The sequence below is a fragment of the Pleurodeles waltl genome, chromosome 5 (genome assembly GCF_031143425.1).
Source record: "Pleurodeles waltl isolate 20211129_DDA chromosome 5, aPleWal1.hap1.20221129, whole genome shotgun sequence".
Taxonomy (NCBI): Eukaryota; Metazoa; Chordata; class Amphibia; order Caudata; family Salamandridae; genus Pleurodeles; species Pleurodeles waltl.
In genome coordinates, this window is record NC_090444.1 from 218,017,395 (window position 1) to 218,032,443 (window position 15,049).

Sequence of the window (15,049 nt, forward strand, 5' to 3'; positions counted from 1 at the left end):
TGACCTATGTGACATGTACAGGGTGGTAAAGGAAATCGCATCAGTTTTCTGCCTGGTCAATGTGAGTGCCCCCCCCTCCCCAACCTTGCCATGTGGCACATGCTCTCATCTTTCGTGCGTTGCACTCCTCATTCGCTCCCCTCCCCACCATCTTACATACACCCCACTCAACACAGACATAGCCCATTCAACGTGCACCCTGTGTACTAACCTGTTGGTCTGGAGGACCGTAGAGTAGCGCTTACTGGGGGAGGACCCCATCAACAAGTCTCTCCAATTCTTCGGAAGTGAAGGCAGGGGCCCTTTCCCCAGTTGCAGCAGCCATTGTATCTCCCAGACCGAGGTCACAGCAGCACTTGCAGTATAGGTCCTCTCCTGTGGATGATCAGGTCTCGAGTGATTAATCAGATAGAAAGTGGCGGTCACGCCCGCGGCGGTGCGTATCGCGACCGCCGGCGCACATCGTCATTGGCTCCTGAGACCCATAGGGTTCAATGTTAACCAATGCTGCTTTGCGCCGCGGTCTTCGACCGCCTACCGCCACGGTGTGCCACGCCAGCGCAGTGACCTCACATCCCACTGTCACACTTCACAGGTCAAGCAGCCGCCATTTCAAGGGCCCACATGGCATGATTTCTACTGCGTCACACAGGCCTAGGCCTTGCATTGCCACTCATACAAGCCTTTCAATGCATAGCGATTCGTGTACTGTGCAAGCTGTGTGAACGAACCTGTGGGTTGCTTGACTCTGTGCTCCATGTTGTCCTTCCTAGGCACCGTCCGCTGGGACTTGCGAGGAGAAGGATGAATCCTCCCGTGTACCGACCGCTGGTGGACCTGTCGACAATGGAAGAACGACATATCATACTTACATACAGGCTTGACAGAGCAACTATACATGAACTATGTGCCCAGCTGGAGCCAGACCTGATGTCCCCCATCCGCCAACCCACAGGGATTCCCCCTCTGGTGCAGGTTCTGTCAGTACTCCATTTTTTGGCAAGTGGGTCTTTTCAGACAACAGTGGCCATATCATCTGGGATGTCTCAGCCTATGTTTTCTAAGGTTTTGTCTAGAGTGTTGTCTGCCCTGATGAAATACATGCGGAGCTACATTATTTTCCCTGAGGTGGGCGAATTGGCTACAGTGAAGGGTGATTTCTATGCCCTTGGACATATCCCCAACATCATTGGTGCCATTGATGGGACCCATGTGGCTTTGGTTCCCCCCAAAGAAAGTGAGCAGGTGTACAGAAACAGAAAAAGTTATCATTTGATGAATGTCCAGGTGGTCTGTTTGGCTGACCAGTACATCTCCCATGTAAATGCCAAGTTCCCTGGGTCAGTGCATGACGCGTATGTCATGTGAAATAGCAGCATCCCTTATGTGATGGAACAGCTACAGAGACACCGTGTGTGGCTAATTGGTGACTCTGGTTACCCCAACCTGTCGTGGCTACTGACCCCAGTGAGGAATCCCCGGACCAGGGCAGAGGAACGGTACAATGAGGCCCATGGGCGAACTAGGAGGATCATAGAAAGGACCTTCGGGGTCCTGAAGGCCAGGTTTAGGTGCCTGCATATGACAGGGGGATCCCTCATGGACTCACCAAAGAAGGTGTGCCAGATCATCGTGGCCTGCTGTATGCTTCACAATCTTGCATTGCGACGCCAGGTGCCTTTTCTGCAGGAGGATGGTCCAGATGGTGGTGTTGTAGCAGCTGTGGAGCCTGTGGAGAGTGAAGAGGAGGAAGACGACGGGGACGACACGGACAACAGGGATACAGTCATACAACAATATTTTCAGTAGCACACAGGTAAGAATCAGCCACCCCATTTTACATTTACTTAAGGCCTCATGCGTCTCCACTGTCTGTGTTTCCCCCCAGTTCCTGTTAACTGATTTGTGACTTTCCCTTCCCTTTTCAGAGCTGTATGACCCACTGCCTGACTTCAGCTTTGTTTGCCCATGGACTAATGCTTATTGACATTGGTATGTTGTCATCACAAAGTAACTGGACATTATTGCACCGTTATGTGTAATACATTTGTTAAGAATACAAGCAGACTCCTGTTTTTTTAAGTGCAATAAGTGATTTATTTTAAGTGCTACATATAGGTACATGATTGGGAAACAGTGATGGGTGGGGGTGGAGTAATGTCCATGGCAGAGTCCAGTTCTCAGTCGCACAGGTGCATTGTCCATATGCCTGGGGAAGGATGGAGCAGGGGCAGTTCAAGGTTGGACAGTGTGACAATGTGGGACAGTGGGATGACATCAGGGGGTATCTTAGGCTGGCGGGGGTCTTGCAATCCTACTCTGTCTTCTTGTGAGATCTCAGGTTCCGCTTGCGGGGTGGTTCTTCTTCTGCAGGAGGGGTTCTGGTGGCCTGTCGTTGTGTGGGGGCCTCCTGTCCACTAGCGCCGGCGGAGGTGGTAGGCTGTTCCTGGCCTGGGCTAGTGACAGGGGCCCTTTGGGGTGCCACATGGTCCCGCAATGTGGTGACGATCTGGGTAAGGGCCACGACGATGGTCCCCATTGCGGAACCGATGTTCCTCAGTTCCTCCCTGAACCCCATGTACCTTTCCTCCTGCAGTTCCTGGATCTCCTGGAACTGGGCCAGTACCGTCGCCATAGTCTCCTGGGAGCGGTGGTATGCTCCCATGATGGAGGAGAGGGCCTCTTGGAGAGTCGGTTCCCCGGGCCTGTCCCCCCCTGTCGCACAGCAGCCCTCCCAGTTCCCCTGTGTTCCTGGGCCTCTGTCCCCTGGACGGTGTGCCCACTACCACTGCCCCCAGGTCCCTGTTGTTGTTGGGGTGGTGGGTCAACCTGGGTGCCCTGTAGTGGTGGACACACCGCTGATTTACGTGTCCTGGAGACAGAGGCATGGGCCCGCTGGGTGGGAGCTGTGCTGGTGTTCCCAGAGGGGGTTGGGTCTGGTGTAGCCTGTGGCTGTCTGTGGGGAACCGACTGTCCAGAGGTCCCCGATGGGCCGGGCTGGTCATCTGGCTCCAGGGAGACAGAGCTGCTGTCATCGCTGGGGGCCTCTTCTGGGGGTGGGATGGACATCTCTGGACCCTCCGTGGCGGTGTGGTGGCGTTCGGGTCCTGCAGGGGTATAAAGGTATGGTTATTGCTTCTGTGTGTGGTATTTCGTGTGATGGGTGGGTGTCCGTGTACCCATGTGCAGGCATTTCCTTGTGGGGGCTTTTGTGAGGGTGGCTTGTGGGGGTGATGTGTGTGTGCAGTGGACATGCTTTGGTGATGGGTGTCCATGCTTTGTGGTCGCATGCAGGGCTTGGTGTTGGGATGGGTGGGTTGTGATGGTGAGCCTTTTGCTAGGTGTTGGTGTGATGGGGGAGGGGGTGAGGGTTGGGGTATGATTTGGCATGCAGGTGGGGTGGGGGTGGGAAGCAGTAGTGAAGATTTGCCTTACCAGAGTCCATTCCTCCGCCTACTCCTGCGAGGCCCTCAGGATGCAGGATGTGCAAGACTTCCTCCTCCCATGCGGTAAATTCGGGGGGAGTAGGTGGGGGTCCGCCGCCAGTCTTCTGCACCGCAATGTTGTGCCTTGATACCATGGAACGCACCTTCCCCCGTAGGTCGTTCCATCTCTTCCTGATGTCCTCCCGATTGCGTGGATGCTGTCCCACCGCGTTAACCCTGTCCACTATCCTTTGCCATAGCTCCATATTCCTGGCAATTGTGGTGTGCTGCACCTGTGCCCCGAAGAGCTGGGGCTCTACACGGACTATTTCCTCCACCATGACCCTGAGTTCGGCGTCACTGAACCTGGGGTGTCTTTGGGGTGCCATGGGGTGGTGTGGTTGAGGTGTGGGGTGGCGTTTGTGGTGATGAGTGTGGTGCGTGTGGTGGTGTGTGGTGTTTGGTGCGTGGATTCTGTGTGGGTGATGGTGTTGTGTGCCTCTGTGTTGTGGGATTGTCTATTCTGTGCTCTCTCTCTAGCCTTCGTCAATAATTTCGGGTCGTAGGGGCTTGTGGGTGATGTGGGCGTGTGTTTTATATTGTGTTGGGTGTGTGGGAGTGGTGTTAGTATGTGTATCAGGTGTGTGTATTTCAAACTGACCAATGTAGCTGAGTTTTCTATGTGTGTGTGTATTTTGACCGCGGCGGTGTGTACCGCCAATGGAATACGGCGTTTGAAAGACCGCCGCATGGATTTGTGGGTCGGAATGGTATGGGCGTATTTCTGTTGGCGTGACGGTGGAGGTTTGGTCATCGCAATTTTTTCGCTGACCTTTGGTGGGGCGGACTTTTGTGGATGTCAGGTTTTTGGCGGTTTGCCAGTTGCGCGTCAGAATGACCGTGGCGGTTTGCCGCGGCGGTGTTATGGCGGTCTTCTGACCGGCGGTAAGTGCCTTTTACCGCTGAGGTCAGAATGACCCCCTTTGTCACTATCTAGCTCTGCGTGGATAGCACTGTGCTGATCCTATGCTTAAAAACTTTGCTAGATAAACAGACATTTGAGTTGAGCAAATCTAGAGTGTGAGGGAGTTTGAGAACCCATCTAACTGCCACATTTTTAACTGCCTGCACCTAATGGATCAAATAGTTAGGCAAACCCAAGAGATGACAAAGTTTGTATTGCTGAGAGAGGAAGAAAGTCAACAAACTTTTTTCGGGACTTGATCACAGAGACACAGACCCTTGAGACAGTGTTAACATGATGGCTGAAAGACAAATCATTGTCAAACTTAATCCCCAAGTTCCTCGTTGTATTGGGAGCAGAGGGGGCCTGTTGAGATTATCTGGCCACCAGTCTGAAGTGCGAAATGGTTACTATTCCCCAAAACAGAGAATTTTCATTTTTTTTCACCACTGCGCTGTAGAAAATTGCCATTCAACTACTTGATTACTTTAGAGAGGCAGTTTTTAAAATTTTATTTGGAACTCGTGGAGTTCTTATCAAGGGCCAGAATCAATTGAGTATCATCAGTGTAAGGCACGGTGGAGATACCAAATTAATTGATAAGAGTGATAAGGGGTACCATATAAACATTGAATAAAATGGGAGTAGGAGATGACCCCTCGAGAACACCATATTTAAGCGTTTTCTCCTTTGATATAAGACTCCTGACTCTTGCTGGTACCCTGGGGCTAGAACCGCTCTCTGTGGCTGACGTGGTTTGGCTTCTGTTTGCCTACTCTACAGACACAAAAGCTGGAAGACTCCTTACTACAAAGGGATCGCCTTGCGACTGAGGGCTGGGCTCGTCAGGAGAAACAGCTGAAGAGAGACTTGGTGCCTATAAATATGACTAAGGATCTAAGCGCTGCAAGAGTGACCAGGAGAAAGAAAAGTGGGACCGAAAGAAGGCACTGGTGCTTTTCCATAGAGTGCAGGCATTAACGCAGACTCAGAGCTTTTTGTTATGCTAAAGCAGCTTTCCGGAGACCTCACAGTAAAGATATCTGGCATAGTGGAGCCCTTACCAGCTTCAGCTTCCAGTCTTGCTCTAGTAGATTTTCACAAACAAAAAAGGGCTACATCAGAAGGTGAAACTTTGGACCAGACAGGATGTCACATTTATCCCAGAATGGAAGCATCCTTGGGAGCTACGAAATTCAACGTTATCCCTATCAGAGCTTTTGATACCAAACCAACTGTTTCAGCAGGAGTTGGACAATGATGTCTCTGAGTTAGAGGGACTCTTGCTAGCCTCCGCCATGGATCCTGATGCGCTGGAAGACTTTGAGCACTAAAAAACGAACTCCCAAGGTAAAATGTTTGACTGTGGCAGCTTGCCCTTGTGTATTCAACTCCGCTTCATTGCTGTCATCCTGATATTGAGCCTACGTCCTGGTCAAGTAAAAACTGACATTTTCCAATGGCTCTTTACTTTTTCTTGCTGTTTTTTGTTTTAAAACTTTAGAAATGCATATCTCTGATTCTCCTCGTCTAATTATGATAGTTTTTGTGTCTTTTTACTCAGCAAAATGTTCTTTGTTTCTAAATTAGATTGATACATTTATTTGGTTATTTTCTTTAGTTTAATATTGTTGGTATAATATAACTTAATGCACATTTCACTGGAAGATGCTATGCTGCTTGTGCCACGGCTATCAGGAGTTGAACAGAGTGACAGTGTGACTTCTGTTGAGGCCGAACAAGCATGTGTTTATTAAGTTGGCAAGGGTCCCCCTTTTAAACATTAATAATCCACTTTCTGAAAGCATGGTTTCTTCCATCAGTGCATTTTTACTTTCCAGGCAAGACAATTTCTAGTTAACATCTGACCAGGTGTCTCCTAATAAAAAAGGCTGGATAACGCCATTCTTAAGAAATTTGAAGAGAACTACTATTTAAGTCTTTGTGGGCACTACCTTAAACGACCTAATACTTCTATTTAAGCAACCTAATACTTATTCTTTCTATATTAGAGATTTGTAAACTCAACAAAAACATACAAGAAAGCACCTCGGGTACTAAGTATATTAATGCAACAAAATTTAGGCTGGAAAACATGAAATATGCAAGGATACTGTTCGCAAAACATATTAGACATTCATTAAGTTAAACAATGACACAGATCTGGAATAGTCAGAAGCTATTTCAAAGTGTTATCACTATTTAAAACATCACAATCATCTCTTGAAACATGCTAATGGTCAAATACTACACTGTGCGAAACTTAGCACAACTGAACGCATGGAGAGTTTGATCACTATGCATTTGAGAGAATTGTTATCGGAGGCACAGAGTTCTGGTGTTGGCTTGTCGTCTATAGCAATGGTTCCCAACCTTTTGACTTCTGTGGACCCCCATTTCATCAATACTGGAGCCCAGGGACCCCCACTGAATCATTATTGGAATCCGGGGACCCCCACTGAGTCATTACTGATAGCTGGAACCTAATATTATTGCATTTTCTGAGCAGTCACTGACCCCCTGAGGAGTCTTTGCGGACCCCTATGGGTCCCCGGCCCACAGGTTGGGAACCACTGGTCTATAGAACTGATTTCCGCTTGAGTCTTCTCTAGCAGCGACGGACGCTCAGGTTCCTTTCCTCCACCTAGATTGTTTACTAGTTTGATGATTGGAGACAGTCTTTCAAAATCTTTCGGATTCTTACAGAACCATGCAATTCGGAAGATTTGATAGGTACATGTACATATGTTTCAGGGTTAGCACCTTTGACTGGAAGAGATGTTTGGTTTGCACACCATCCAGCTCGGGTCAAACATTGTCGAACATTCATGTGCCTAGGGTGAGTTGGTTTCATACAGAGACCACCCACCTCTGTGCACGTTTTGAATCTAACAAAAGGATGTAAGTGAACTGAGTTCTGCAATAAGTGCTTGCCTGTCCAGTCAGTGGAGTCTGCACTAGAAAGGTACTAAGCTTATTTAAATGGGAGAAAAAATGCACTTATATTTTAGATAGATTGGCTGAACCCAAATGCAAAGTAAGCCTTTCACCAAAATGTCTAATTTCATTATTTTAAACTTCTTTTATTATTCGTTTTCATAGTTGTAACTATGTTGGTGATAATAGCATCAGATGGTTCATCATCAACCATATAACTTGAAACTGTTTCCCCTTCGTCTTTCTACTACTCAACAGCAAGCAATACAGTTGTAATGTGACAGGTAGTGACAGTGACCTCAAGAAGTCTGGGTTGCTCACATCTGGTGAGAACTTCGGTTCCTGGGATTCTCAGAAGAAGCTCCCTTGGCCATTTTGTCGAGTCAGTGTTACTCTTGCTGGGGTCAAGCAATCTTTATGAACTTCCACAGACAGTTCAAATGACCTTTTCTGCCTTCATACCTTGATCAGTTTGCATATGACACATTGCCCTGATGTCTGTGCTCTATTCCCCCTATCGCTATGCCTTGTTTTGCCACAATGAGTCCTCAAGCGCAGAGGATCAGCTTCAGTATAGGCAGGTCCTTTTCATGTACCACTTCTAAACTGCACCCTGTGGTGTCAAAGGGATCACTGCTACCCTAACCTTTGACAATTTCTTCCCCACTTCTGTCAAAAACTTGTGTCTCTCTACAGGACCAAGTGGTGTGCAGGAAGATTCCCTCCTCTCTTCTGCATCACTCCACCACATCCTACTTCTATAATCCCCTGCCATTATTCCATTTGAGTCTCAGTCAACAGGCGTAGGAGCATCCACGTTCCTCATCTGCGGGGCCAGAGCCTACTACGTGCTCTCTAGTGGATCCCCACTCAGCTTGGTCACCAGCCCCTTGTCTTCCTTTTCGCTGGCAACTCCCCCACTACCGCAAGCTAGCTGGTGCTCCTTGGTGCCTTCCCACCTCAGAGTCACCCCAGTGCTGGGCTCAGCACTCATCTCATTCTAAACCTGTTTCTCTGCACCACTGGATCTCCTTCATTTTCCACTGGGACACCATTCTGGGCTTTCCCTCCCTGGATGGTACAGGCCAAGTCGGTAACCTGACTTCCCCTTGGTTTCGGCGTCTCTCCTCGCCACTAGTAAGCTCCTCTGAGCCGTGCCTCAGCTCCTCCCAGCTCCATGGGTACATCTATGGTTTTTGATTTCTCGTCCCTCCACTGCAATCTGCCTTATAAGTCTCAGAGCGTTCTCTACTTATGATTACAAGTTCCATCCATTCTCCAGTGCTCAGGAATCAGTCATGGTATTTTGATGTCTGCAATATGAGGATTTTTGCACTTAAGTAGGATTCCCATCGGAGCTTCTGCAGGGAACAACCACTGCCTTGCCCTCAGTGGTTTCGCCCCTTTCAAGGTGTCTCAGTTATTAATACATGGATGCAACATACATTATTAACCATAGTTTAGACTAAATCAACCTGTAGTTCTATTTTATGGCAATGCCACTTAAGAGCTTTTGTAGTAACTTTTAACATTGAATATGTTTTAAAAAATATTAAGGAACATTCCAATCCCCACAGCCACTGAAATGGGATCAGGTGTAGATGTGCCTCTTGTAGGGCAAACAGTGGGAGCTGAAGGTCCATACCCCAACACCCTCAGTCACCTTCCCAAACCTTGGAACTTCAGAGTTCTCAGGAGACAATAGTTTATCGGTCTCATAAAAATCACTGTTGATTAGAACATCAGAGCTGCATGAACCAGTTGGTGGCAATGTGTGATGATTCCCAGTTAAGAACAGAGGGCATGCCCATCTGCTGTATTACGAGTGCCATTGACTACAATACACTTTTAACATGGCGAAATGGGATATGCGGCACATTTGTGACAGAGTATCCCATCCTGCAAACTCTAGATAAGGCTTAAGGTCTTGGGAGACTAGAAAGGCAGTTTCTAAACCATCCTGTGTACCCGCAGTCATCATGGAGGTGGGTACAAATTAAGCCCTTGGAGAGTTAAGAACTAATGGTTCTGACTGAGCAGGCCATCGAAAAAAACAGTTGTTTATGGGAACTCAGTCACTTAGGCACACTTTACATTTGGCTTTTTAAGATACATTCTGGTATCATTTTCCCACACTTAACATTTGCTGTAGTAAGACACAAAGCTGCCTAGTTTTATATATCGCAAAAATGGTGAACAAGTTTAAAACCTTCCAATCCTAGATAAATAAGAGTTAGAAAGGCAATATGTACGGCCTCTCACCCTGCGGCCTTTATGTATACATCGCTATCACACAGCGTGTCATCTTTATCTCTGAATGTCAGATATATAATAAACAACATACACTACAAACCTGGCTCAGTGACATGAATCTTGACAACTTCAAACCCCAACTTTCACAGAATGCACATTCACTTGTATTTGCCCTGGACACCATCCTCACCTTCTAGGAACTCACTGGCAAAAAACAAAGAGGACCTGGTACCAGCTCGCTTCTAAAGAAAGTCAAACCATTTCTTCCATAAAGTGACTTCAGAACTGCTGTTTGAGTTATTATACGCTCACATCTGGATGGTAGTAATGCCCGACTCCATGACCGCCCAGACTCCACACTGGCACCCCTGAGGGGCAAGGGAGTAGCCAGAAAAATAAAATAGCCCTTACTTTGAACTAAAGCACTGATGCCACCAAGCAAGTGAGCTAAATTCTCTCTAAAACAGCTTCCTTGTCTCTGCCATCCATGTATCTATCCATACATTCTTTCACCCTTCCATCCGTCTGCTTAAATCTACTGTCACCTTTGCATTCTGTCATCCATTCTTTCTTTCATCATTCATTCGGTATTTTCCCATTCCATCCATTCACCCAGCCATCCATCCACTCTGCCATCCGTCCTTTCATCCATCAACTCTTCCATCTATCCACTCATCCACCCTCCTATCCATCCACTCTGCCACCCATCAATCCATCCACTCTGCCATACATCCACTTTTCCATTCATCCATCCAGCCACCCACCCACTCTCCTCTGCATCCATCCATCCACTCGGCCATCCATCAGTCCAGCCATCCAATCCATGGGCCATCCATCCAGACACTCTGCCATCCTTCCCTACACTCTGCCATCCATCCATTTAGCCATCCACTCTGCCATCCATCCACTCTGCCATTCACCCTTCAATGCATCCACTCTGCCATCCATCCATCCACTCTGCCATCCATCCATTTGTCAACTCTGCCATCCATCCCCTCTGCCATACGGCCACCCTGCCACCCATCTTCCAGCCATCTACTCTGCCATCCTTTCACCTATCCATCCCTTTACTCTGCCATTCTTTCACCTGTCCATCCACTATCCATCCATCCCTTTACTCTGCCACCCTTTCACCTGCCCATCCGCCTATCCCTTCACTCACTCAGCCATCCACCCATCCCTTTACTTTGCCATCCTGTCACCTATCCACCTATCATTCACCTATCATTTCACCCATTTGTTTTCCACATACTCATTCATCCACACACTTATTCATTCATACTTCGTTCTTTTCACACTTTCCTTTTCATTCTTTCTTTTCTTTCTCTGTTCTATTTTTTCCAACTGTCGTATTTTCCCTTGCTCCTGCTTTCTCCTCTATTGCTGTATTTCAGCGTTAATAATGAGCTTTTTTCTGCCAAGTTGTAGACAGGAGCCCATAAAGAACCTCATTCTGCTGTAGGGGGTTTCACGACGCCCCTGCTCGGAGACTTCCTATATGCCGCAGCACGTCTCATCCAGGGCCTGAAGAAATGTGATCACATCACCCCCATCCTGATGGAATTTCATTATCTCTCCTTGCCGGCTGCACTATCTTCAATACCAGTTGCATCATTTACAAAGCTATCACGACCAGCACCCATGCAAGAAAGCCATCAGACTGCAGACCAAGACTAAGAAGTGTAAAAAAGAAACAACAAAGCAGCAGGTCTTTTCCGTCTATGCCCAGAAACTACACCCATGAGTCGCAAAGGAGCAACCAAATACAAGGAGGCATCGCATTCAGAGAAGTCTGCCCAGGGGTGGCAGAGGAACAATCTTGAGGAACAAGCATTATAGAGCCCGCCGTGGTGTATGTTTGAGGAGTCTGCCCACAAGTGTCTGGGAACAACCTACAGGAGCAGTCCCTAGAAATTGGCACTATAGAGCTCAGCATGGCATATGTAACCATGTCGGTTTTCAGAAGAATGGGCATTATACAAAGAAACATATTATATGCCCTGAAGGGTCGACATATGAGCAGCAGAGGTGCAGTATTGAGGACTGGGCATTATACAATCCGCTACATTATAAGCTCTGAGATATCCGCCTAGGAACAGCAGAGGAGCAAACCCTGGGAATGGGCATTACACAACCAAATTCTTCACAGTTTTACCTAGGAGTGGCAGGGAGCAGCCCAGAAGAAATAACATTATACAACTGAGCATGGTGTATGGAACCGTGCCGGGTTGCACAAAAATGGGAATTATAAAACGAGCTATGGTATATGAGCAGAAGAGGAACCCTCCATGAGCATTTTGCAACTTACCAAGGTATATGATCTGAGGGTTCTGCCAAGTAGAGACATAGCAGCAATGCTTAGGAGTAAGACGGTAGAACTTGTTATCATAGCCCACCCAAGAGAGGCAGATGCAAACCATAAAAATGGGGATTATCTCTCTATTCTATATGCCAGAGGTTTCCACCTTAGAGTTGCTGTAAGCAACCATAGGAATCGACATTACACTACCTGCCTTGTTATACACTCTACACTTAGTAGCTTAGTTAAGGAGAGGCAGTGGATTAACCCAAACCCATGGGAATCCGTATTGTACATCTAGCCCGTAATACAAAGAGCCATATTACATGCACCGTAGAGCAACAAAACGCAGCCCAGGATTGTCAGGGAACCATTAGCAGGAGTGGACATCAGACAACCCGCAATGCTAGGTCGATAAGTTGTTCACCCAGGAGTGCCAATGTCATACCAGTCTTCTGCATGTCCCGCTCCCCTGGCCTACACTCCTGCCCTCATGTACACTGTCAATTTGGAAAGTGGCACGCTTTCTATAGCTTTAATTTTGGGAAATCTGTACCACACCCTATACCTACAATTTAGGGGTGAGAGGTGGGGGAGGTGGGAGAAGGGTCATCCAAGTCCACTAATCTGGGGTAGTCTTCACCCAGCTCCAACTAAGACATGATGAAGTAGGCCAGGACGCATGACAAAATCCATTTTCTTGGCTCCCATGCTCTATCCTCCAATAGACCCCCCCCATTGTCAGGGTGTGTTCTGTAGACTTTTATTTGGTGGATCAAAGGACAAACCATTCATTTTCTAAAAGTTCAATGAAGTTACTAAACTACAGGAGTATTGTAGATGAACATATCTCATATCATACCCATCTTGTCACTCCTAACTCTAATATGTTTAGGGGTTGGGTTCCAGAATTTTTTTCATCCCTATTGACACAATCCAGATTATCTCGGAGAGTGCCTACATGGGATCCTTAAACAGTACATAACCCCAATAGTTTTTGGGGTTGGAGGTCTTCTACAGATAGAAGTTATCACTGACCAATGAACCTAGTGCAGAGAATCTGAAAGACTCTTGTCCCTTCAACAAATTCCAGTAGTTTTAGGGTCTTAGTTAACTTCTTTCACGCCCCTGTTAAACATTTATTCCACCTGAAGTTTTGCCCGCGCATCACCTCACTCGGATCCTACTGAGAAGCTCATTCTGGAGGGACTGGTGGTAATTGTGCCTCAAGGCCACGAGCTGTTACAATTTGCTTCTTTATCCTTGGAGACTGAAAGCTAACTGCAGAAACTGAAACCTCTTAAAAAACACTTTATAATACTTTTTCTTTGGGCATATTATTTATTTTTCTTGTAGGTTTGGATTCCCTGCCTTCACAGTCTTATATGCTAGCTCGTTATTTTAACATTTCAGCAGGTACTGCTCCATTGTTTTTTTTAATTATCCCTACTTTATTGGTTCTACATTATTTGCAAGGAATAGGCTGGGATCCTTTTATTTTGAAAGCAATAATAATAGGCCTACAATCCTCTATCCCTTCAATCAGTTACAGCTCTCAAACTTAAATGTAATAACGTTTTCCTACTCGTAGTCTTTAATGCCTGGGGGGTGACTCTTTCTCTAAAGATGCTTGCGACCTTGTTAACTCGTGTGCCTCAACTGACTTATTCTAACTTTTGACTGGATCCCCTCATCACGAAGGTCACACCACTGACCTGCACAATTTGGCATGGTCCAGTTCCAACTAGCCTTAGATCTTCCTTGGACTTACCACAGGACTGTTTTATTTTCTCTCACGTTCTCCTCTTACTTACATAATAGTTCTTGAATTTTCCCCATCGAACAGTAGCGGCCTGGTCTTAACTTGTTATTCTCATGGTATATTCTCTCTTCTGGACTCTTCCTACCCAATAACGAACACAGATTTAAACACCAGTAAAAATTCCTTTGACTGATGGATCACATTCTGCGCTTGACCTGACCATGCCTATGAAAGCCACCAAATGCTTCTGATATTCTTCATGTGTCCCATGGTTCACGGGCGCAGTTACAGCTGCGAAAAGGTGACGTGAACGTTTTGAAAGATGAGGGAGAATCACCTACGCAACATCTGAGAGAGAATAATACAAATCAGAGCTTCACAAATATTAGAAGCACCCGAGACAAACACAGGCCAAGTTTTATCAGAAGTGCAACTGAGCTCTGCAAATGCCACAAAATAACTCTTTTGCATTTAAACACCTCTGATTCGCCTGTCTCTCATCTTGCTGGCTTTTTCACCTTTAATTGCAACTAAAATAATTTCTATTTCATCTAGTTCCTCTTTGGAGTCTTCCCTGATGAACTCTGCTGTTAAGTTAACTCTTTCAGTTGTTTCAATTTTTTTGTAAAACGGTTTATTAGAGTTGTAGCCAAAACAAAGCCAGGTCTGGCACAAAACATACAAAATATACAAACCAGTCATCATCATTTTTGCACGATTCCACTCTGAGCATTGGGCCGACCCATCAGAAATACAGAGAGCCGTAACCCGTTAACCATAGTACCGTAAAAGGCATGGGGCCGGTAAACCTTCCCCCCTAGGTTTCAGTGTGGTATGGCGTTGAAATAGTGCCTAAGAAGGATTGTCTATGGTCCAAAGCCTAAGTGGGCAAGGTTCAATATAAACCCTTCGGTGTTATGACCTATCCCTCCAACGTTTGAGATACTTACAGGGCCACCCCCTAGACTGATATACCGGGTGCTCTTGGCCCATACAGAAATCCATGCCATTTGCTTACCCTTCCCACGACCAGGCCTCTAGATTCTTTCACTCCTTTGCAATGTCTTGCTTTGCCACAAGCAGCCCCAACCAAAGCAGCACCCTCTGACATCTGTTATCCTATACATCATCTGCAATACGTAGTAAGACCAGTTTTGGCTCCCTTGGGACCCTCTGGCCCAGCAGCGTCCCCAGCAATGTGCTAGGACTGGACACCTCCAGAAAGTGTGTAATAGTCCCCGTCACCAACAGTGCAGTGCAGGCAACTCCCCGAGCCTACCAGCCCCATTTTGAATGGCTGTTTTCTTGTAAGGTACATGTGGTGCAGTGTTTTGAGTTCGATAAGACTGAACTGAGTACCCACCACGGATTCTCTCAGGCCGCCACCGCTTCTCTCCAGTCACCATCTT

General features: G+C 46.9%; 1 protein-coding gene across 1 annotated transcript in view; it reads left to right on the forward strand.

Moving 5' to 3' along the window:
• LOC138297014 (protein FAM200A-like) overlaps nt 1-13,159 on the forward strand; it is an 82,023-nt gene extending 68,864 nt beyond the window's left edge. The window contains exon 3 of the mRNA XM_069236531.1: nt 13,033-13,159. Coding sequence (XP_069092632.1) covers nt 13,033-13,159 — 127 coding nt within the window. The remainder of the gene's footprint in view (nt 1-13,032) is intronic.
• Nucleotides 13,160-15,049: the final 1,890 nt, after the last annotated feature.